Raw genomic sequence first — 25,897 nt, 5'->3', positions numbered from 1 at the left:
TTGCTGTGAAAAACACCATGGCCACAGCAACTCTTACAAAGAAAAACATTTAATTGGGAGTTGGTTTAAGGTTCGGAGGTTTAGGCCATTATTGATACGGTAGAAAGCATGCGACATCAAAGTCATACATTCTGCTTGGAAGGAGCCAAGAGTTCTATGTCTGTATCAGCAGGCAGCAAGAAGAATGAGCCTGTAGGCCTGGCTTCTGGGACCTCAAAGCCCACCCCCAGTGACACACTTCCTCCAACAAGGTCACCTGTTCCAACAAGGCTACATCTCCAAATAGTGCCACACCCTGTAGTCCTATATGGGCTATTTTCATTCAAAGCACAACATTCCACTCCCTGGCCCCCATAGGGTTGTAGCGTATCATAATGCAGAAATGCATTCAGTCCAACTTCAAAAAGCCCCATAGTCTTTCACGCTCTCAGTGCCAAAGTGTCTTCTGAGACTCATGGCAGTCTACAATTTAATCATCTATAAATTCAAAAGCAAAAAGGAAATTATATACTTCTGACATATTATGGCACAGGATATACATTACCAAAACAGAAGAAAGAGAACATATGAGGAAATACTATACCAAAGCAAGGCTGAAAGAAAACTCTGAACTCTGTGACTTGTCTGATGTCAAAGCACTCTTCCGATCTCCAGCTCCTTTCAGCCTTGTTGACTGCAGCTTACCTTATTCTCCTAGGTGGCTTCAACTCCCCACTGGCCACCCTCCTTCTCAGGTATCCCACTGCTATGGCGTCTTCAGCATCTTGGGGTCTCCAAGACGGTCCAGGTTTCACTTTCAAAATTCACACAGGGGCTTCTGTATGCCTCTGTACAGTGACACCTGTGCTAGATGCCTGTCTTAGCAGCTTTCCCGAGCGGTGAGAGGATATGTATAACCCCATTCTTCTTTCCTTGACTCTAAAGCTTCTAAGCTCTGCTGCTGCTGGGACTGAAACATGCCTCCCTCACTGCATTTTATCTTCATCAGTTTTCCATTTTATGGTTTCTTTCATTGCCTATGCTTGGCTGTCATAGAACGTTCACTATGTAGACCAGACTCTGCCTTGTGAGTGCTGGGATTGAGGGGTGCACCACTGTGCCTGGCCATAAGCTTTTCTTTAATCCTTTTAGTTAATTGATAGCTCTTGCATTTAGCTTTATGCAAATATTTTTAGACAAGGGCAGAAAGTAGCCACATTCTTCACCAAAATATCAGAAAAACTATTTCCTAACTATTGCCCATTAAGCTATGCTTAAAGCATTTTACTACTTTCCTAAGCCAAAGTCCCAAAGTCTACATTCCTTTAAACAAATCATGGTTTGTCCTATCACAACAATCCCTCAGTCCCTGGTGCCTACGTCTGTCTTACAGGCCTTCTATTGCTGTGAAGAGACAACATGACTATGCCAAACATTTAATTGGGGTTGGTTTACTGATTCAGAGAATTAATTCATTTTTATCATGGTAAGAGAAAGCACGGTACTGCACGAGCAGACATATGTTGGAGAAGTCACTGAGAGTTCTGTGTCGAGACCAGCAGCTAGCAGGAAGAGAGTATGAGCCACTGGACTGACTTCAGTGTCTAAAACCTCAAAGCCACCCACAGTGACACACTTCCTCTAAGAAGGCCACACATACAACAGCGCTACAACTCCTAAATAGTACCACTCCCTGTGGGCCTATGTAGACCATTTTCATTCAGACCAGCACAGTATTGGATAACCAGTTGATGTCTTCTTCCCTGCGGAAGACTGTTTCTCCTGTTGTCTGCATTCCTTGGTAGATTTTCATCTGGGTTTCAGACCTTTCTTTCTTCCATGTTTGCATGCCTATTGATATCATCCTGGTTCAGATCATACTTTGCAAGCCTTGCTGATAATGACTTTATGAGTTTAGCTTTTCTGATATTTCGAGGAGACATAATCTCACAGCAAACTTCTACAGGTCTGGCACTTGTGTCTTCATATCCCTGTTTTTGAAATGGTGCCTGAGCTTTAGGTTTTAACCATCAGAAAGCTATCACTAAAGCAGTATTTATATCCAACATAATAATAATGACAAATTATTTTGCTTACATGGGTAGCATCTGGACAACATTTGTAAATCTACTAATACTATTTTTCATCTGTAAAGTCCACTTGTAAGTAGCTTAGAGGTCTAGAAGCAATGGAAATGTGTGAATTTTTATCATACATTAATTTGTATAATGAAAAATATTTTGTATTGGTAAAGGTTTCAAGTTATTTTATGAAACAAAATTTCACATTCAATAAAGAAAATATCTTCAGGCCAGATATTTTCTTTAGAATCTCCTTTTTTGCTCATCCACTTTTCCAAAAATAGGTTTTGAGTTATTGGCATATGCTGGAGCAAAGTCTGATTATCTGAAAGCAGATTTTGCATCCACTGTTCTGGATTCTGCTAGTGCTTATTCTGCAGTTCCTAGTCCATGAACTACCAGGTTCCAGACAGCCAGAAAGAAGTCTCTATGCCTGCGTGGTTGTGGGAAAGTAGTCTGAGGTACCCAGTCATCACAGGTCACTGTGTCCAGGAGACACTGGGCATTGATCTCACAGGTCTGTCCCAGTGAAGTCAAGTATCTCTGTGACAGGTGCATGACTGAGGTTCTAGCCCCAATTCTAGCTCTCTAACTTAAATTTCTTAAAACTTTTTGAATTGTTTTGATAGAGTGTAGACATGAAGATGAGCGATGTACATCTTACTTAAGTATTATACCACCTCTAGCACACACAGTAATTTTAATGTTTCTGTATATTTTATAAGCCTTTCTTACTGTCCATGGAAATTTGGCAGTTCTTAGTAAATTTAGACTCCTAAATAGTAGAAAACAGTTTTTGTTAATTTTTACCTATATATTTTTAAAGTCTCCTATAGCAGATAACACTTGTGATTAACAATATCCAAATACAGAGTGATTTGGTTATTATCTCAAGAGATAAGAGCTGTTGGCTTCATTCCATTTTATACGAGAAAGTGAGGCATTCAAAGATCAATATACAATGTCTTTTTCCGGGTTTAATAAACATTGAAAGGAATTATCTTAACTGGACATCATTTTAACCTATTTGAGAAGAGAAAACAGAAATAAAACTGTATGTGTGCAGCTCAGTGCTGTTCCCTTTTAGTAAACAAATGTTCTAGGGCAGAAAACACTTGCACTCTCATACTGAGTTACAGAATGTCTTCGCTGACTCAGATCAATAGACAACGTGAAGAGCAGGACCAGGGGTCATGACTACATCTTCTTATCTTGTAGACATGTTGTATATGTGCATGCAAGTACCTGGACTTGGACATGGGAAAAATACTTTTGAAGATAGACTTTTGAATTTTTCTCTGAAGATTCTGTCTACATAGATTGACTTTCTTTGGAAACAATAATAACCATAAGTCTAAATTAGAAAGTGTTTTCAAAATACTCAGGAAGGGTTCTTTACTGAGGAGAAAGGATGTGCTCTTTTCCTCAGCTCCGTTGTGTACTTTGATCTTTGAATAATTTGAATTCTCTTCTCTTCCCTGTGCTTCTGTTGTAGCTACACACGTTCCTCTGCCTGCGCTGCTTCTCTTCCCTAAATCTCAACTAGCTCATTGCAAAGGCTCAAAGGGTAGTGAGGATTAAACAACTTCTGCCGGTTAAGCAGTCCAACAAGATTGTGAATGGGTTTCAATCACAATGCTGTATCCTCTGCATTGTCCACTAGAGGGTGATGTGAGCACACATAAGTAAGAAAATAGATGGCATGTCATTTCTCTCCAGGACATCATAGCACTGTAGCATTTGCAGGGCTGTATCAGGATGCAAATCATTCTCTATGTGTGTGATATAACTATATAATATTCCTTGGTGCCAGTTGTATTCATTTTCTTTTTTTTATTCGATATATTTTTTATTTACATTTCAAATAATTTCCCCTTTTCTGGTCCCCCACTCTCCGAAAGTCACATAAGCCCCCTTCCCTCCCCCTGTTCTCCCACCCACTCCTACCCACTTCCCTGTTCTGGTTTTGCCCTATACTACTACACGGAGTCTTTCCAGAACCAGGGGCCACTCCTCCGTTCTTCTTGTACCTCATTTGATGTGTGGATTATGTTTTGGGTTTTCCAGTTTTCTAGGTTAATGTCTACTTATTAGTGAGTGCATACCATGATTGATCTTTTGAGACTGGGTTACCTCACTTAGTATGATGTTCTCCAGCTTCATCCATTTGCCTAAGAATTTCATGAATTCATTGTTTCTAATAGCTGGATAGTACTCCATTGTGTATATATACCACATTTTTTGCATCCATTCTTCTGTTGAGGGATACCTGGGTTCTTTCCAGCTTCTGGCTATTATAAATAGGGCTGCTATGAACATAGTGGAACATATGTCCTTATTACATGCTAGGGAATCCTCTGGGTATATGCCCAGGAGTGGTATAGCAGGATCTTTCTGAAGTGCCATGCCCAGTTTTCTGAGGAACCGCCAGACTGATTTCCAGAGTGGTTGTACCAATTTGCAACCCCACCAGCAGTGGAGGAGTGCTCCTCTTTCTCCACATCCTCGCCAACACCTGCTGTCTCCTGAGTTTTTAATCTTAGCCATTCTGACTGGTGTAAGGTGATATCTCAGAGTTGTTTAGATTTGCATTTCCCTGATGATTATTGAAATTGAGCATTTTTTAAGATGTTTCTCCGCCATCCGAAGTTCTTCAGGTGAAAATTCTTTGTTTAACTCTGTATCCCATTTTTTAATAGGGTAATTTGGTTTTCTGGAGTCTAACTTCTTGAGTTCTTTGTATATATTGGATATTAGCCCTCTATCTGATGTTGGGTTGGTGAAGATCTTTTCCCAATTTGTTGGTTGCCGATTTGTCCTTTTGATGGTGTCCTTTGCTTTACAGAAACTTTGTAATTTTATGAGGTCCCATTTGTCAATTCTTGATCTTAGAGCATACATTATTGGTGTTCTGTTCAGGAACTTTCCCCCTGTACTGATGTCCTCAAGGGTCTTCCCCAGTTTTTTTTCTATTAGCTTCAGAGTGTCTGGCTTTATGTGGAGGTCCTTGATCTCACAAACCAATTGGAAGTCTTCAGTCACGTGTTATTGATGCAGATACCTTATTCTCAGCACTTCAAGACAGATGTTCATATCAGCATGCATGGGATAGCTTGTACAGGAGCAGGAAAAGTGTTTTTAATAATGATTTTGTTATGCAGCATAATATCAACTTCCATAAATAGTGCACTCTTAATGCTGCAGTTCTTAAAACAGCATAAAGTATATATAGTGATAATCATACTTTGTCATTTAGTGGACTACTAATTATAGTTAGCTATAGGAGAAAATAAAAGCATTGCACTGTATCTACTTTTTAAACAAAAAATGTAGAATACTCTTTTATACTGGCAAAGTGATTTCTTTCTGGTTACATATTGATAGTGCTTATCTACTGATTAAACCTTTGTAACAGATTACACTACATCTTTATGTTTTATTCTAATTCTTTAGCTTGTAAATTCAGGAAAAATATTGCATTACTAACAAGATTAAGCAGGGCTTTTTTTTAACATAATAGATCATCAGACGCATTTCATACTCTTTACTCAAGCTTTATAAAAATACAATGCTGCCTCCAGAAGGCATTTGTAATAATAACAATTTGTCATGTTGACTCTTGTGATCTGTTCAGTGATGTAAGCTCAGTACTAGCCTGTCCTATCGGTGTTGTGTAGTGTGCAGTGTAGTGAAGGAGACCTGTCATAAGCAGCGCACACTCACCATGTGCATGCTCTCCTGAAGAGCTTACCACAGTTGTTCCAGATAGACCTATGCCTGGGACCTTCCTGAGCCCCTGCTGCTCTCAGTCTCCTACAGTTCAACACCCCTCTCTTGCTCTAGGCGTAGCTGTACTCTGTGTGCTCCTCAGAATGTGCATTGTACTTCTGCCTTGCCCTACGTCCTGGTCTTCACAATGATCTTGACTTTTTTCTTCCATACACATTTTTGGAATAAATTGTCATATGTTATGAAAGACCCTTAAGTATCCAGCTGAAATCTCCTTAAATTTAAATTTTAATGTAAATGAAAATGTCCTAAAACAGCTTAGATAATGTAGGTCATTTCCCTGTGTATCAGCTTTCATTCTAGTCCTCTGAAGGATATCAACATCTCTACTATAGAAATGCTGTACTAATATATAATCAAGATGTGGTGAACATCCCAAAATGCTTATAAAATAGTCATTTTAATATTCATTATTCTAGTGTCTCACTTTAGAGTCTGTAGAAAAGTACTTGAGGTTTTACATAATTTCCCCAAACCTCTGTATTCCCTTTTCCACCTCTGATGTAAAAGCAGGTAAAGGCATGTGGAGGAAAATAGGCTGGCTCCCTCCTCCTGCATACCCTCTTCAGAACATCCACAAGTCCTGGAAAGAAATGTCCCTGGAGGGGCAGGAGTAGTGCTGCGAGTGTGCTCTTCCTTCCTGACCTCTGTCCTCTGCCTTTGCTCCTCCTGCACCAAGACTGACAAGGAGGTTCAGAGCGGAGCTCTTGCTTGCTTGTCTTTCTCATTCTCTCTCCTTCCCTCCCTGCCTCCCTCTACTGTAGCCCCATTTCCACCCCTCCCTTTGGTGCTTGTGTTCTAACATTGCCACAGGTATACTGAATTTGTAGACAAAAGGAGAAAGAAGGCTTCTCATTTATCACATATTCAGCAATACTGTTTATATGCAAATAAATTAAATTTCCTATTTTTCATTCCCTTTTGCTCATAAAACTACATAAAAATATATGCAGTTTATGTTATATAACTTGTCCCTTTGGATAAATGTCAATGTCTTAAATTTACTTATTTTATTTTATTAAAATGGGGTTGCCTGGGCTGTGTTTGAAAATGTAGGCACAGATGGTCTTTCCACCTTAGCTGATACTAGAAGCTATACAACAGTACTTGGTGTTATTAGTGTCTTTGAATACCCAGATATGTTTTCTCATTTGAAATCTTAAATTCTCTAGTTAAAGATGATTTGACTAACTTTAGAAAAATAGCTGACATTGACTAAGAGTAGTTAGTTCAAAATTCTGGTTTAATCCCATATTTGAGTTCACATAATGAATTTTACAAGGTTGTAATAAATATGCACCCGCTGTACCAAAACATTACTTTCTGTAGAATCTGTGCAAGAAGGAAAAGCATATGGTGGCTCGCACATATACTTGCAGCAGTCCGAGGGCCAAGGGGTATCTGTGCCCAGCAAGAAAACTAGCCTGGGAAAGAAAGTCAGTTATGTTATTTTGATGAAACTATATGATTAATCCTTTTTCTAATGAGTCATAGTGAGGGCATTTTATGCCAGATTTTTAACATTATTTTAGACCTGTTCAAACAAGCTCTTTTCCAAATATTATCAACTAGAATTTCATTTTAATCTTAAATACCTTGGCTATATTTTATTGATGGACCGCTGAAATGGGCCTGCTTATGATGTGTAGTATGTACATGTTTCAAAACCATGCAGCTGATATTAGTCATGGTGCTGTACTGCTTCCAGTGTCTTCTGTGCTTGGACAGTGTCCCTGGTTGTTATGTCCTTGGTTATTGCCTCCTATAGATTGTGAAATTTTCAAATATCAGAAATTGTTTAATTAATCCCTTTATTCTAAAATGAGATTTTTAAATGATCTTTTTGTAGGTTGGAAGCTTTCTTAGAATCTATAGCCTCCATACAAAACTTCAGTCTGTTAATTCAGAAACCAGCAGTTCATTATTAAGGCTGGAGTTTCATCTTCATGGAGGGACCAGTTATGGTCGAGGCATTAGGGTTTTGCCAGATACAAGCTCTTGTGTGGATCAGCTGAAAAAGTGAGTATTTTATGTCCTTTTTGAAACACATAGCTCAGGCATTTATTAGGTTACTTTGCAAGCCTGTTCCTCAGGTTTATTTATTTATTAGGTTACTATGCAAGGCCTTGGTCGGTTTGTTTGTTCCTCATTGTCTTGCTGAAAATCAAACCCAGACTTTCACCTGCTAGGCAGATTGTACCACTGAACTATGTTCCTATCTCTACCTCTATGGTCTTAAATGTTTTCATACAATATATTTTAATCATATTCTTTTTCCTAACTACGCCCATATTCGTCCCCACATTTCTGTTTACTCAACTTCATGTTCCTTCTCTTCTCTTCTCTTCTCTTCTCTTCTCTTCTCTTCTCTTCTCTTCTCTTCTCTTCTCTTCTCTGCTCTGCTCTGCTCTGCTCTGCTCTGCTCTGCTCTGCTCTGCTCTGCTCTGCTCTTCTCTGCTCTTTATCTCTAGGAAAAAAAGGACAACAAATCAAATCACATAAACTAAACAGAAAATTAACAACACAAAATATAACAAAACATACACTGCACAAAACAAAAACAGCAACAAAACAAAGTCTATTGTGTTGGGCTCTGGACAATATAGGACCTGTCCTAGAGCTGTTGATATACCACGTGAAACTTCATTGGTGAAAACTGATTGTCCCTTTTCTATCAAGTACAGTTAAAATTTCTTTACAATCATTAGTACCTCTTGATTTTGCTGTCTTTCTGCCTTCTCTTCTGTATCAGTCCCTGAGGCTTGAAAAGAACAGTGTGGTAAAGACATCCTATTTAAGTATGAGTGCTCCAAAGACTCTCAGCTCTTTGCATATTGTCTGTCCACTTATGGATCACTTTATTCACTAACATCATGTGCGAGAATCAGCTTCTCTGATGAGGTTGAGAGATGCTCCGTCCAGTTTTTAAAAGTGGTTAGTTAATCCTATAACATTCAAGCCACTATTGAACTGGTATGTATTGTAAGAGGGCTTCTGTTGTAGGTTGTACATTTTGTAACTGGGTAAACTGATTTTAATTCTGAACCCAATTATTTCTTTTCTACACCCTCTTTTGTTTTTCTAGAGCTTTTAAGTGTGTATATATGATGTGTAATATATTGCTTATATTAAAATTATTCAGTTTTTTGATATAGGCAGTTGGTGTTATAAACTTGGCTCTTAGAAGTTCTGTAACTTTTATTACATTCTGTAACTTTAAATATGTTTTCATTTTCATTCAATCATAAAAAGATTTTCATTTTGTTATATATTTTGAGCTTGACTCAATTGTCATTCAGTAGTTAGTTGTTCAGTTTAGTCCATTATAGGCATAATGGGAAGGGTGGCAGCATCCAGGCAGACATGGTGCTGGGGAAGGACATGAGTATTCTACATCTTGATCCAAAGGTAGTCAGAGGGACACTGTCATGTGCAGGTAGACTGGAGAGGCTCTATTTCCAACCGGGGATGATCTTGAGCATTAGGAGACCTCAAAGTCTGCCTACACGATAACACGCATCCTCCAAAAACAGGTCACAACTATTCCAACAAGGCCACACCTCCTAATAGTGCCATTTCGCATGGTTGAGGCATATTTTAGCCACCACATTCTACCATCATACAAACCTATCAATTTCTTCTAATTTGTCTTCAAGACCTGAAATTCTGTAGGCTTATCTATGAGGTTTTTGTTTAACTTTAGTATTTCATTTCCATTTTTATTTCATTTTGGGTTTTCTTTATTGATTTTATTGCTTTGTCAAAGTCTACTTTCTTATCTTTAAGTGTTTTCATTATTTCATTCAACTGATTGTATTTTCATGGTCTTTATCATAATCCCTTTTAAGGGCTTTAACCATATTTATATTTTCTTTTTTCTTTTCTTTTTCTTTTTTTTTTTTTTTGTCCTTGTTTTGTGCTTTGACTTAATGGCTTTTTTCAGGACTCATTTCTTGTTCTCCATTCTTGGGTCTTTGCTCTATGGCTTGGGCATCTGCAGTTAGGCTGTTGTAGACATCTGATTTTCTATTTTTGGAGGACTTTCTCTTCTTTGATTGCTTTTGTTCAATTTGGAATTCCTGGTAACATGCTGTCTGGTCCTAGGAAAGGGAGGTAGTTATGGGTCAGTGGTAGAGAACTGTTCTGCTGGTTTGTTGGGAAGTCAGGAAGGAATTGAGATAAACTAGAAGGAGTGGCTGAAAGAAGTGACTGGGAAAAATTATACTCAAGCGTCTGTACCAAGATGTTGAGTCTCAAGAATGTGGTTGTAAACTGGGAAAGGGAGTCAGACAAGTAGGTTTCAGATGGAGCTAGGTTATGTGTGGAGAGGTCAGAATGGAACACAGGAAGAATGAAGGTCTTGTACTCGAACCCCAGGCTAGTGTGGCAGTCACTGGTCCCTGGAAGAAAGATTTTGTGCAGGTCAGTCAAGTCAGAAAGCAATGGAGATGGATGGACTGAGAGGAGTCAAATCCCAGATTAAGCTGACTTTTCCAAGCTTCAGTGATATCATTAGAACTGGTAGTGTTAACCGTTAAGTTCCCACATTTTTTTTTTTTGGTAATATTTCATTGATTGAGTGTTCGCTTCCTATCTTTCTAACCTACTGCTGCTGATTGTGAGGGCTTTAGAGGTCTCAGATAATCTAATAAAATCTATAGACTATTGATTAGAATCATGCTGAGTGATATAACTTAATGAACTCCTGGATTTTGGGGATATAGGTAAAAGTTATTCTATTGAATTTGCTACGCAATTTATTTTTATTTTCTTCCATTTTAGAGATTTAGAATGTGCAGATTTGGCAGTCACTCAGCCCTCAAATGGTATCTGTCAATCAAACAATGAGGACAGCTTTGCACTTTCAAGTAAGGACAATTTATAACATTGATATTTTACTACCCCATAATTTTAGGAGCACACTTTCCTCTTCAATGGTTTCTTGCTTGAGGTCTCTCTTTTCAGTTCATCTGACTATACAGGGCATATTTGTGTATGTTCGTTAAAGTGACTCCTTAAACATCTATTTTGTCCTATGCACTACTAAGCTTGGTTTACCCTTAAATATATAATCACATTTTCAAATAAAAACAGTAGTGTTTACTTGATTTTTTATGTGTGTATAGTGTTTTGTATCCTCACACACAAGAACATTGTATGAATTTCCTAAGCAACCATTTTCCTTGTCAGTTTCTAAGAGGAACAAAAGGTATTAGTACCCCCTTATCTTAACAAGCCCAAGTTATGTTTTGTCCAGACATGGCTGTCTAATGCATAAGCATGAGTCATCCAAGTCTCTCAAAGATACTCTTCTTGTTGATCTTACTGGGATTGCTTTTGGACACACTGTGTTCTGAGATTCATCTCTGCTGGAACATATGCAGTGGCTCCTTTCTTAATGTTGGGAGATGTGCTGGTGAGTGGACATGGAGTTAGAATCTTTGTCTGTCTCCTTTTCATGTGTATATATCTACCAAAACATCCAGTGGCTATTAATACGGTTTTATTAGGGGTTTCCAAGGTATCACTTAATTGGTTTATTTGGAAGTTTACACTGTCTTTTAGTAATAATTCCTAGTACTTGCAAAACCATTTCTTCAAAACAAAACAAAACAAAACAACAGCAAACGCACCAGCAACAAAATAAAACAAAAACCCTGAGGTCTCTGTGAATAACTTTCCTTCCTTTGCTAACAGTCAAAACATGGGTTGATTCCTAAACTTTCCTGGTTTGTCTTGCTGTCATTACCAAAGGTCCTTGATTAATATGCTAAATTGATATTCTAAATTCTCTATATTTTTTCTCAAAGAAAGAAGATACCTTGCCTGTCAAATTTTATAATTAAGCCTGTTATTTTTGTTATGAATACCTGAATTTGAGGAAAGTGGATGTATCAACATTTATTTCTACTTTCTTTGATTTCTTTGGACGGTGTTTTTTATTTTACGGTTTCCATTAAGTTTCTAATGGCCATGTTAAAGAGCTAAGTAAGTGTGATTTCCTTTTTTCTTCATTTAGGCTCTGGATCAGGCTCAGTATCACTGTATGAGGAAGAACGATGCCAACAAGTCTCTGCTACAAGTAAGACTCCTCAAGGTTCAGTAGCCAGCACACAGGTGCCTCCTGCCTGCACTTCCCACCAATTCCTTCGTATCCATCAGTGACACTAGATTTCCCGGGAGCACTTAGTGTTTGTGTGTAACTTTGGTCCCCCTCCCTCCTCCTGTAGTAGTATAAGGTAAAACCTGTTCATGTGCATGTCTCTATATTAAATATGTATTTTAAGTTATAGATTAATATGATTTATAAAATTTATTGCATTTGGGTGTGTTTTTAGCTTAACAATATAAATTATACTCTGGCATTAATTCAGTAAAATACTATGTATTTAACTTTATGTACCTAAGAAAATATTTTCACTATGCTCCCAAATTTTAACATTAGCAGTAATCGTACACATTTACCACACACTGTAAAATGCTGTAAATGGAAATTTTTCCTCTTGGAGAAAGGAGATGTAAGTATGGGATGGAAAAATAAAGATATATGTTTTACTGGAACTGAAGATAGATTTATACTTAGGCTTTAGGTGCCTATATGGAAAGTATTACAGGTGCTGTCAGGCAGAGGCAATGACCTCTGGAAGCAATAATCATATGAAATGCACAGACAAATGTTGACCTGTAAAGATAGTCTTTTCAAATGTTTTTTAGAGAAAAGGCAGATTCCAAAATTTGAACAAGGAAATTAGAGCTAAACCAAGAACATCCTGAATTGCTAGAAAGTATCTTAGTTAATAGAAAATACCAACTCTGAAACAATGTGATCATCAAATTAAATGTTAAGGGTGGGACAGAATTCATTGAGTAAAACTGGATTGAACAAACGCAGGTTGCAAATAAAAATGAACTGTGATTGAATGAAAAACTGTTAAAAGATGAAATGCCACCTTATAGATGAAAAAATGGTATTTAAAAATTTCACCATTTTGCAAACATGAAGCTAAATATTGGTTTAATTACAAACAAACTTTTGGTTTCTAAACATTTGATAAAGGATAATGTGGTTACCCCTTTCTAGTTACCCCCTTAGTAATTGCAAAGCAGTTTCTCACTCTCAAGTCCGTGTCATGAAATAAACACAGGCAGACTGGGCCATTTCGAATTAGAATGTGAACACATGGAAAACAAATATTTTGCATTGTCAGGTTTAGAACAGAAAGGTCTAATCAGTACCCGATAATTGTATAATAGTATTAAATCCAAGTTGATTATCTTTGAAACAGTTACTACAGCAATTTCAGTGAAACATTTTTTTCATAAAATACTGAAGTATATTAGAGACATAAAGACTGGAAGCTACTCTCAATAATTCAGTTACAAAGTTGTAAGGAGAGAAACAGATAAAGGTAGATTACAGTTAGTAGATCTTTTTGAAGAATAGGACATTTTTATGCTCTCACAATCTTTTTTATTTAAATTCAGAAGTAATAAGAAGATCACCCAAAGATGAAGGTATTCATTTTACTTTAAGTTGATCAGGTCTGCACAACATGGGTGTTTCACACAAGCACTTAACCCCTTCGCACAGGGAGGGAGATGTGTGCTTTGAAGGAAGGCTTTGTTTCATGAGAGTTATGTGCAGAAGCATTTTCCTGACTGAGTTTTGTAGGGCCTGGGGAAGTGTTAGCCCCCTGAATTAGATAGTCTAAGAGCTGAGTCAGAGCTGTTGCTTTAAACTGCTTAAGGTCAATTCAGTTCAGTTATCCCAAACCTTACAGTTTTCTATTTCCCAGGTATTTCCTCCTACTGTTCTTTTCTTCTATTGTTAACTCTGATTGCTTCCTGTCTCCTACACCGTCCTTTTCTTCCTCTCCTATTGCCCCTTTCTGCTTATAAAATGAATCCTTTTTCTTTCGCATACTGTATGACTGTGATAATTGAATTCTCCTAATCACCATCTCCAGTCTCACATTCGGACTCTTTAATGAAGGAGGGTTCAATAAACTCTTGAATTTGAGATACCCAGAGACTGAGATACAGAGTGTGGCAGATAATTTTTATTTAGCAAATACATTTAGCTAATGTTTGATGAAATCCAGTTGGCATGAAAGCTGTGGCCTAATGAATGTCTGAGAGGTTGGCAGTTTATACAGAGATTGACACTTTATACAGGTAATATTCATTTTCTTGTTAAAATGGTCTATCAAGTTTCTTATAAGTCAGAAATTTCCATTACTTCTATATTAAAATATATAAGCACACAGTATTTAATAGTATAAAGATGCATAAACACACTGTATATAATTACCCCTTGTTCCAGTTACTTAGCAGCTGTTTTTTAAGCATGCTGAGTTATCTTCTGTATGCCTGGTAATGTTTCCATCTAGGAATAGTAACTGTAGCTGAGATTGAGTTTATACTGAATCTTTGCTTCAGGAGAGTTCATACTAAATGTAGCTAAGACTCCCGTACCTTAGTTGCTCTGATTTAATATAAAAACTCTTTACAGTTCTTACCAATCACCAATATTTAGAGAAAACACCATTGTGTGCCATTTTGAAGCAAAAAGCTCCTCAACAGTATCGAGTCCGTGCCAAACTGAGATCATATTTACCCAGAAGACTCTTCCAGTCTGTCAAACTTCTCTGTCCTAAATGTCATTCATTGTAAGTATTTCCCAAAATGAAAACAAGCACAAAATGTTTTCATGTTATATTATTCACTTGTGTGTGTGTGTGTCCCTATGTGTGTATGGTTGCCTGTTTGTGTATGTGAAGTTTTAAGTCCTAAAATGAATAAATTATGATTTGATTAATTTGTAGTATTTTAAAAGAATGATGATTCTTCCAAAAAATCCTTCTGTGTAGTATACAATAAATAAAATAGACTATTTGCAGTCTTAAAATTCAAGGTTTAGTAGGTTTGATGTACTATAGTAGCTATAACTGAAAATTTTCATTCATGCTGAATAATGGTAATATAATTAGTACAATGTGTTTCTTTCAAACATTAGTTATGTGAATATATACATAGAAATTTCTGTAATGTTATTAATGTGAACTCATCACAAACATGTTTAGATAATGAATTTTATCTCCTGTTATTCTCTTTAATATAATGTACCATCTTCCCTTGAAATATAGAAAATGGAAAATACAGAGAGTGCATGAAAGTCCACATCAGGAAAGCATCCAGCAAGCCACAGCTCTAGGGCACTATCACATACAAAACACACACAGACGTGTACAAAGATTGCGTATGTTTACATGTTATTTGTTAATATAACTCTAGAATAATGTATGTTTTTCCTTATGAAGTCTGAGATTATAGTATTTGTAAAGAAATTTGATCCTTAAATCCAAGAAATCTGTTTTCTACCCACATGATCCTACCTCGAAATTGTGATTAAACTATAGAAATAAAGCATAAAGCATCTTACTGAGTGTAAAAGATTACCCGAAGTTCTGAACAGCTGGTGACAGAAATAGGAAAAGCACTTTGACTTTTTCTTTTTATTATCGTTATTGATTTTCTTTTCTTTTTTTACACTTCAGATTTTATTCCCTTCCTGGTCCACCCTCTGACTGATCCACATCCCACACCTCTTTTCTGCCCCCCTGTCTCCACCAGGATGTTCCACACCCCACTAAATGTCTAAACTCCCTGGGGCCTCCAGTCTCTTGAGGGTTAGGAACATTTTCCCTGACTGAACCCAGACACTGGCAGTCCTCTGCTGTATATGCGTTGGGGGCCTCATATCAGCTGGTGTGTGCTGCCTGGTTGGTGGTCCAGTGTCTGAGAGATCTCAGGGTTCCAGGTTACTTGAGACTGCTGGTCCTCCTACAGGGTTGTTTTCTTCCTCAGCTTCTTCCAGCATTTTTCTAATTCAATTACAGGGGTCAGCAGCTTCTGTCTATTGGTTGGGTACACATATCTGCATCTGACTCTTTCAGCTGCTTGTTGGGTCTTTTGGAGGGCAATCTTGAGAGTGCTCCATAGCCTGAGGAATATTGTCAGCCCTTGCGACCTCCCCTTGAGCTGGATCCTACTTTGGGCCTGTCCCTGGACCTTCTTTTCCTCAGGCTCTTCTCCATTTCCATCCCTGCAGTTCTTTCAGACAGGAATAATTATGGGTCAGAGTTTTAACTCTGGGATAGCAGCCCCATCCCTTTCTTGATGCCCTGTCTTTCTGCTGGAAGTGAGCTCCACAAGTTCCTCCAACCCCCTGTAGGGCATCTCATCTAGGGTCCCTCCCTTTGAGTCCTGACAGTCTCTCACCTTCCAGGTCTCTGGTACATTCTGGAGGGTCCCCCCAACCTCCTACCTCCCTAGGTTGCCTGTTTCTAACATGATCTGGCACTTGGACCATTTTATTCTCATCCATGCCATTTGTACTCCATGAACAGTTGTGACTTTTATGAAGTATTACTAAAGATGATTGAAGTTCATATGTTTTAAAGTAAGCACCCTGTAACAGGGAGAGTAACTGAGGTGAGGACAGAGTTACTTATATAGCTGTCTACCGACAGACCGGTACTGGGAATAACTGTAACCTGGGACTCTAAACCAAGTGTGGGCCAAGAAGACAGGATAACAGGTGAAGATGCCTGCTGATAGGCCTATTGACCTGAGAACCCACAATATAGGAGGTTGTCCTCTGACTTGTACACATGCACCATGACATGTGTTCACCAATACAGAGTCAGTCTATCTCCCCAGTTATGACACAGATTTATCTTGCTATACAGTGTTGAACATCTATTGAACAAAATTCATTAAATATAAAAAATTAATTATCTCCTTAATTTAAGAAATTATTACTGATTTAATCTGTTTATGAAATATTTTTTAAAATTTGTTTTATATTCATTTACTTCATGTATATGTATGTTTTACTTGCATGTGTCTATGTATACCATGTGTATGTCTGGCACCCACAGAGATCAGAACTAGAATTATGGATGGTATCATGGCTTCATATGGGTGCTAGGAAGTAATCCTGGTTTTATGCAGGATAAGCAAGTTTTAACACTGAGTAACCCCTAAGATTTGTTTTTACTTGGATAATTTATTTAATTATAATTTTTAAGAATTTATATAGTCTTTTCTGATTCTTCATTATCAATAATTTTAGGCAAGAAGTTCCACATGAGGACAATTTGGATAAAATTTTGCAAGATGCTGCAACTGAAGCTCCAAACATCAAGCTGCAAGCTACATCATTATATGATTCAAAAGTCTGGACCACTGAGGGCCAGGGAGGACGGCAGGTCGCTGTTCACTTTGTGAAAAATGATGACATTCTCCCCCCCTCAAGTGAATGTCTAATTTTGATAGAAGGTAAGAGACTTTAGGTTTTTAGAATATTGTTTTGCAAATTAGTGGTCCTTATGGGCACATAGTAAAATATTGCTAAATTTCTCCCAAAGTAGTACATCAGCTGGATTCAAATATGTATGACCAAACACTTTTACCTGAATTATGCATTTTCAAGATATAAAAACTTGCATTTATCTACCTTGTTGGAATTGTATCTATCTCCCCAGTTATGATCTAGGTCAATAATACTGCAGTAGAAAGGCTGGTTGCTTATGTGCAGCTGATGTAGTCTTGGCCTCTGGATGTCACTGTTGTTTCATAAAAAATGGGATGAACATCCTGTACAGCTACCTAAGTCAGGGAAAAGAGCCTTGAGAGGCCATGATAATGACAACTTTAAAAAGAACGAAATTATACTATTTTCTATTCTCTGGGTTTTTTAATCTAATTTTTATGTAAAAGGTTTTGTTTCATTTTATTTTGTTTTTTCTCCTGCTTATTTAAATTTTCTAAATTTACAACTCCCTTTCTTTGTCATTCTTTCTAGAATTTGCTGTACCTCATGTGTTACTTATATCTCAAATCTTGCTCCAGTTATATTTGTGTTATTGAAGAATTTATTCACTTGTTTATTTAAAGGAGGAAGGCTCTGTGAAGTCTCTAAACTGTCCAGCAAGTTCCACAGTGTGATCCCTGTGAGGTCCAGCCCTGAGGACCTGGAGCTGCTCGACCTTGCAGCCCCGTTCCTCATACAGGGAAAGGTGCATCACTATGGGTAGGTGGTCAGCTCAAGAGCTTGGGTTACAACTGTGTCTTTGTGTTTATCCACCAGGCTGCTGTGTTTGCATTAAGTACTTACTTGTACTAGTTAGTGGTTAGAAACAGTTCCAAAGCTATAATGATTGTGTTAGAATTGTATGGGTACAATACAGGTTCAATAAACTCTTCTTTAAATGTTGAGTTTTAATCTTTTCCAGTCAAGTGGTGTGTAACATAACATTCACATGCTAGGGAGAGATAGCAAATTCAGAATTTGAGTGGACAGCAGGATCATTAGGGTAAGTAACTGTGTGCTGGATGCTGTATTCACTAGGTTAGGTATACTGATGTAACCCCATTGTGAGTTGAAGAGCATCCATACTAAATTTTTCTTGACTATTTCTATTCTAGGACATGTATATGCATAAACATATACATAGTCTGTATGCATGGTGCATCACAGTGGGTATAAGACTGAGTATTTTCTTCCTCAGTCATAGCCTAAATTTTTTTTTCATAAGAATTAAGTTGCTACCTAAAGGAACAATTCATTGTTGCAAATCCAGTGAGTGAATTACACAGCTGCAGAGCTTGCACCTTGCACCCTGCAGAGTCGCTGCCACTAAAAACTGGCAGAGAGTATGACGTCTACAGATGCTGACCTGGAAGGGAGAGGAGGTAAAGCACCCTGTACTGCTGATGAAACAGTCACCCTAAAAACACACCTTTTTGAGAAGCCTTGTTCTGCAGTCTAGATAGATCTCGTGTTCTCTCCCTGTCTTCCTTTCCTTCTTCTAAGGTATAGCATTTGCTAGTCATTATTACTAATTAAATTAAATTTAAATTTTCTTTCTGCCATTATCAAAGTTACTTGATTGTGGTCCTTAGAGTGACCTTGTTTGTCCTTAGAGTCTCCTTAGTTTGCCCTTTGTTTTGTTTCATTGTTACACAATGCATGGAAACCTTCAGCAATGAAGTAAAATTAATTAGTAACTGCTTTTGCTCTGAAGTACCCAGTGTCTCCATATCTTTAAACCTTCTGCAAGACTTATATTCCCCTTAGTTGAAATATCAAAACCCATCATATTCTGTGCTCCTTTTAATATGAAACACTAACTTGCCTTATCATTGTCTAATATTAGTGAATAATTTTCATTTCATTATCTTTCTATTATTACTGTAAATAAAGAAATATGTATAATTTGTCAATTAAATGATAATCCTGAAGTTACCCCTGCATTATCCAATTTTTAAGTGAAAGGTAGTGTTAAATTTACTTCTACTTAACTTTCTATAGCTTATAGACATTCAATGATGCCTAATAAAGTAGAATTACTTGTCCTTAAAATATATTAAAATATAGGGAGAGCAAATTGTATAAAACAATGTCTAATTTTATATGTTAGATGGTGACTATCAGGCATCATAATGTACATGACTCTAAATAAGTGCTTACTAAATACAATATTTTACCTAAACTATTACTTGTTCTCACCTTTCATTCAGAATAATTTTTTCTTATTGTTTTGGTAAAGCTGTGGCCATCAGATATTGCTAGCAAAACCATAAATTCAAAGAGTTCCTGCAACTTCTCTCCTGAGTCTTTTTGTTTTAACAAGAAAACTTATAACCAAATTTATTATTTGGTTTAGAGTCCAATTCCTGAATCTCAACATAAAAGCTCTAATCTCAGGCCCATTATCTTAGTCACTGTTCTACTACTGTGAAGAGACACCACAACCAAGGCAACCTTTTGATGGAAAGCATTGAATTTGAGGCTTGCTTACAGTTTCAGAGCCTGAACCCATGACCATCATAGTGGGGGGCGTGGCCGCAGGCAGGCAGGCATGGTGCAGCAGTAGCTGAGGACCCCCATCTTACCTGTAAGTTGGAATTAGAGCAAGAATGGGCCTGGTGTGAGCTTGTAATACCTCAGAAGCCCACACCCTGTGACACGCCTTCTCCAGCAAGGCACAACATCTCCTAAGATTTCCTTCAAAGTTCACCAACATGGATCCAAACATTCAAATATATGAGGCTTAGGGGGGCTTTCTCATTCAAGCCACCATACCCACACAATCTTTAATTGCTTTTATGTAGAAAATCATTCATAATTCTCTTGAAACAAGCATGCTAAAGTATAGACAGTGTTATGTTTTTTTTTATTTAATAACCGACTTTCTAAAACTGTCCATATTTGAATAGGATGTGATAGATTAATTTGTTTATATTTAATATTTACTATTTTTTACTTATTCATTTCAGATGTAAACAGTGTTCAAGCTTGAAACCTATACAAAACCTAAATTCCATTCTTAATAAAGGACCATGGATTTCTTCCTTGGTGGCAGAAGGTTAGATAAATTGCTGTGTTACATAATTTCAAATCTATCATCTCACTGATTTGTTCTTTAGTGCTTATTGATATTTTTGGCAGGACCAACCTAACTTTGCTAAGTTGAAATCTATTTACAATAATTATATTGAAAATGAGGACTGAATGTTTAAATTGCCTGCGAGTATTTCCAAGCATTATAATCACATTCATATTTTACTACTTGCTCATTTGTTTTTCCATTTAATCATTGATCCCAAACACAAGTCCTGTGCAAATCTTTCTGACTCTTTTTTTTATTATTTTTTTCTATATTCTTTGTTTACATTCCAAATGCTTTTCCCTTTCCTGGTCCCCCCCCCCCCCATCAGTCTCATAAGCCCCCTTCCCTCCGCTCATTTCCCAGTCACCCCTCTCCCATTTCTCTGTCCTGGTACTCCCCTACAATGCTGGATCAAGTCTTTTCAGAATCAGAGCCCCCTCCTTCCTTCTTCTTGGATATCATTTGATATGCTAATTGTGTCTTGAGAATTCAGCGCCAGAGCTCCATTTCTAATGTATTATATTTAATTAACACTTTTTATGGTTTCTATCAAATATTAAGACACAGTTGCTTATATCATGAGACTACCCCTATATATACATTGGTCTGCTTCCTGAATTTACTAAATTAATACTGGAGCAGACAGTTCCTAAGTGCACATTTTCTTTCTCTTATAAATTCTCTTAGTAAACAGCATTTGCAGCTACATGATAGAGTTCATCTTACAAAAACGTCTACTTGGCAGACATAAGTTGCTTTTTCCTTTCCCCAGTCCTGGGCATTGTACCGCTGCAGTATGTGTTTGTCATGACTTTCACTCTGGATGACGGAACCGGAGTGTTGGACACTTACCTCAAGGATTCTGTAAGTAACAGAACTGCTAAAGATATTTCACTAAAATTTTATATTTAAATTTTTTATATATTCATACTTCTTAGTTTTACTTCAGTGTAAATTTATATATATATATATATATATATATATATATATATATATATATTTATTTTCTATATTCTTTGTTTACATTCCAAAACCTTTCCCCTTTCCCAGTTCCCGCCCCCCCCCCCCATATGTCGCATAAGTCCTCTTCTCTCCATCCATTCTCCTATCTTTCCCCCTCCCTTTTCTCTGTCCTGGTACTCCCCTACAATGCTGGATCAAGTCTTTCCAGGATCAGGACCCTCTTCTTCCTTCTTCATGGGAATCATTTGATATGCTAATTGTATCTTCAGTATTCAGAGCTTCAGGGCTAATTAATATCCACTTATCAATGATTGCATTTCATGTGTATTCTTTTGTGATTGCGTTACCTCCCTTAGTATCCTCAAGCAATACTACAGAGCAATAGTGTTAAAAACTGCATGGTATTGGCACAGGGACAGGCAAGTGGACCAATGGAATAGAATTGAAGACCCAGAAATGAATCCACACACCTATGGTCACTTGATCTTCAACAAAGGAGCGGAAAACATCCAGTGGAAAAAAGATAGCCTTTTCAACAAATGGTGCTGGTTCAACTGGAGGTCAGCATGCAGGAGAATGCGAATTGATCCATTCTTATCTCCTTGTACTAAGCTCAACTCCAAGTGCATCAAGGACCTCCACATAAAACCAGACACACTGAAACTACTAGAAAAGAAACTGGGGAAAACCCTTGAGAACATGGGCACAAGGGAAAAGTTCCTGAACAGAACACCAATAGCTTATGCTCTAAGATCAAGAATTGACAAATGGGACCTCATAAAATTACAAAGTTTCTGTAAGGCAAAGGACACTGTCAAAAGGACAAAACGGCAGCCAACAAATTGGGAAAAGATCTTCACCAATCCTACATCTGATTGAGGGCTAATATCCAATATATACAAAGAACTCAAGAAGTTAGACCCCAGGGAACCAAATAGCCCTATTAAAAAAGGGGTACAGAGCTAAACAAAGAATTTCACCTGAAGAAATTCAGATGGCTGAGAAGCACCTTAAGAAATGCTAAACATCATTAGTCATTAGGGAGATGCAAATCAAAACAACCCTGAGATTTCACCTCACACCAGTCAGAATGGCTAAGGTTAAAAACTCAGGAGACAGCAGGTGTTGGCTAGGATGTGGAGAAAGAGGAACACTCCTCCACTGCTGGTGGGATTGTAAGATGGTACAACCACTATGGAAATCAGTCTGGCGGTTCCTAAGAAAACTGGACATGACACATCCGGAGGACCCTGCTATACCTCTCCTAGGCATATACCCAGAGGATTCCCCAGCATGCAGTAAGGACACATGCTCCACTATGTTCATAGCAGCCTTATTTATAATAGCCAGAAGCTGGAAAGAACCCAGATATCCCTCAGTGGAGGAATGGATACATAAAACGTGGTATATATACACAATGGAGTACTATTCAGCAATTAAAAACAATGAATTCATGAATTTTTTAGGCAAATGGTTAGTACTTCAGTCTAAATTATTGAGAACTTTTAAAGCCTAAAATTCAATTCTCTGCATTTTGTTCTTAGAAGGATTTAAAAATACTTAAAGTAGATAAGTAAAATATGACCACATAAATCTAATATTAGGTCTTTGCCATTGATTTTTATTATAAATCATATTTTAAAAAGTATAAAGTTGAGGAATCAAAGTTTGAGGCATCATACAGAAGGTCTGCTACTGGAAGCAGAGAGCCACACTGCCGTCCTCTTGCTGTGCTTTGTAAGGCTCCACACGTTCATCTTAGAAGAAGTGACGTCACTTGATATGCATGAGGAGGTCAGAGAACATATCAGATCCCCTGCAACAGGAGTTACAGGTGGCTGTGAGCCCCATGTGTAGGTACTGGGAATCTAACCTGAGTCCCCTGCTAAAGGAGCCAGTGCTCTTAACCCTTGAGGCATCTCTCCAACCCCACATTAAAATTTTTTTCAAAAGACTAACATTTCCTATGTTTACCATTTTTAGGAGAACTTTTTCAAGATCCCAGCATCTGAAGTCCTCACTGATGACAACCTTCAGAGAAGCCTGGAAATGATCATGGATACAATATGTCCCCCAGGAATAAAAGTTGGTAGGCAGTAATTAAAAGATCTCTCTCTCTCTCTCTCTCTCTCTCTCTCTCTCTCTCTCTCTCTCTCTTGCTCTCTGTCTCTCTCCCCCTCTCTCTCTCCCTCCCACCCTCCCTCCCTTTTTTCCTCTCTAATTCCCCTCTCCCCCCCCCCCCCCCCCCCCGTTTTCTTAGAAAAATACCTAGTATGTTTCAAATCTGTAGCCTGGAGGTAAGCCTAGTATGAGTCTAACTGAACAACTGACTAGGTTGTAAAAAATAACTGTTACCCATATTTTGGTGAGATAGTAGCTGAGATAAATAAAAATAAAGGAGTTTTAAAATAGTTTGAAATATACTTAAAACAGCAGTTTTTGTCACAGTACATTTGACTCTGACTTTACACATACAGCATACAGACATTGAAACTAATTATACAAAGTGGATGCAATTTCTCCACGAAACATGTACTAAAAATAATCCACATTTATCTCATTTGACTTATTGATGAGTTTTCTTTTCCATGTTAATGGACTTCAGAATTTTAAATTTTTACTTTGCAAAATGTATGAGCTTTAGTTGTTTCTGCACAACACTGGCTTGTCAACATGCTCCTGCCCAGAAAAAATTGTACCAGTTATGACTGCCACCATGTCCTTCTGTGGCCAGAGATTCTGTTCTCTACAATAAACAGTTCCAACAGCCATGCATAGAAGTGTCTCACACTTTACCCTGCTGACGTTAAGGCTGTACCAGATGCTGTTCAGACTGTACTGAGCATTCTGTTGATGATAGAGTATAGAGATGGCACCACTGCTGCCAGGCTGCGGAGGATCCATCGCTGCTTCCTACAGGGCAGGTCACATGTTAACACTCAGGATCATTGGATCTGAAGTTCAGGTTCCATTTCTTTTTCACTCAGCAAGGAAAAGTCAGGAGAGGCCAGGAAGCATCCAGCACTGAAAGGTCGCCCTGCGGCTAGGTAGGAATGTGGCAGCTGTCTCTACTGTTGGCTTTTCTGTAATCCCAATCACATTCATCTGTTCCTGGGGAAAAAAATAAAATTAGTCAGCATTAGCAGTTCTGTGCTTGGTTTAATGTCTAAATGATGTTTCCTTTGGTCTGTAGATACATACCCATGGCTAGAATGCCTCATCAAGTCCTACAATGTCACCGTTGGAACAGAACAACGAATTTGCTACCAGATTTCTGATACCACGGTTGCAGAAGATGTTGTCTAGTGCTGCAGCTCAGTGCAGTATGTATGGGATTTTACAGTTTTAGAAAAGGTCATGACTCTCTGAGATTCCAAGAAGACCCTTTGCTATTATGAAAAAGTATTATATCCTTTTTCACTATAGTTTAGCTATTGTGTACAGAAAAATACTTTATTGTTATTAATGCTGTCTTGTGAACATGTCAGAAGTCCCTTGTTGCTCATCATCTTCCAGGAGGTACAAAGTGAGGCGGCTCAGGTTGGGGGATCCAAGTTTTCTTGGCTCCCGTTTATAAAACATTGGGAGCTTATTTTCCTTCTATGCTGTTGATGTTTTTGTACAGAAGAATCTGCTTAGCAACTTCTGAACAAATTCTCCCTCCATCCACACATACTTATCCGGTTAACTGAGTGCTGGTTGAACAAATGCTTGTCTCGGTGAGCCTGGCTGTACTAAAAGGAGGATTTGCTTTCAGAAGACATGGCGGAATGTTTGACTTGGGGGCTCTTGTTGCCCATTTTAGAAGGAATGTGTCTCTGAACCAAATAGTATGTTTGACTTTTGACTTTTCTCTGGAATACTAGAAGTTATTTCATTGCATACCTGCTAATAAAGTGATGGGATTTATGATTTTTTGTGAATCATCTATGTCTTATCTTTTTCAGTAGTAGGTAAAGCATTCCTATATTGCATTACCAAGGTGTTAGTTAAATGTTCTACATTTTGTTCAACAGTGTTATTAATTTACATGGGTGTTTTTGAAAAAAAATCATTTGTTAAATATAGTTTAATAACATTTTGTCCTCTTTAACGTCTTCTAGATACTTCCTACACACCCAACTCTACACTTGTGTTTTTCTCTCTTTAGAAAACAGGTAAAGAAAACAGGCCATAACTTAAAAAAAAATAGACATGCACATACAAAAATAATCTGTGAAACAAAATCAGAAACCATAGCATGCAAGGAAAAGTCCCATGTGACAGAAGGGGAGGAAAGTCCCAAATAAAGCAATATGAGACCAAAATATGTACAAAATACAATTGAGTTTGTTTTTTGTTGGCCATTTACTTCTGGGTTAATATTACTAGTGAGACTCCATTGGAGAAAGCTAAGTGTTTCTTTGCCAGTAGTTGAAAATTGAAGACAGATTCTTGGTTATGATTGGGAGCCCATATCCAGTTCTGCTGAGCACTGGGACCCTGTCTGGCTTGAATCTATATAGGCCTCGTACATACAAAGTATGTAAGCTCATGTATGTCTTAGTCCTGTTGTGTCTACAAGACCTTGTTTTCTTAGTATCCTTTATCCTCACTGGCTCTTACCGTCTGTCTGCTTCTTCTTCT

The 25,897-nt window shown here is 37.7% G+C and overlaps 1 protein-coding gene across 4 annotated transcripts in view; it reads left to right on the top strand.

The window, feature by feature from the left end:
• Pot1 (protection of telomeres 1) overlaps nt 1–25,183 on the top strand; it is a 74,827-nt gene extending 49,644 nt beyond the window's left edge. For 2 of the 4 annotated variants that reach the window (XM_052173315.1, XM_052173314.1), the window contains 10 exons: nt 7,699–7,868; nt 10,632–10,717; nt 11,869–11,931; nt 14,362–14,518; nt 16,987–17,192; nt 17,811–17,946; nt 20,196–20,284; nt 21,081–21,172; nt 23,255–23,360; nt 24,465–25,183. In XM_052173315.1, the coding sequence (XP_052029275.1) occupies nt 7,699–7,868; nt 10,632–10,717; nt 11,869–11,931; nt 14,362–14,518; nt 16,987–17,192; nt 17,811–17,946; nt 20,196–20,284; nt 21,081–21,172; nt 23,255–23,360; nt 24,465–24,577 (1,218 nt within the window). In that variant the 3' untranslated portion in view covers nt 24,578–25,183. Of the gene's footprint in view, nt 1–7,698; nt 7,869–10,631; nt 10,718–11,868; nt 11,932–14,361; nt 14,519–16,986; nt 17,193–17,810; nt 17,947–20,195; nt 20,285–21,080; nt 21,173–23,254; nt 23,372–24,464 lie in introns of those variants that run through there. The other 2 variants (XM_052173316.1, XM_052173317.1) reach the window with 2 other exon arrangements.
• Nucleotides 25,184–25,897: the final 714 nt, after the last annotated feature.

This window comes from Apodemus sylvaticus, chromosome 2 (assembly GCF_947179515.1).
Source record: "Apodemus sylvaticus chromosome 2, mApoSyl1.1, whole genome shotgun sequence".
Taxonomy (NCBI): domain Eukaryota; kingdom Metazoa; phylum Chordata; class Mammalia; order Rodentia; family Muridae; genus Apodemus; species Apodemus sylvaticus.
The sequence above is the reverse complement of the archived record's forward strand: the minus strand, read 5'-3'. Positions and strand labels throughout refer to the sequence as shown.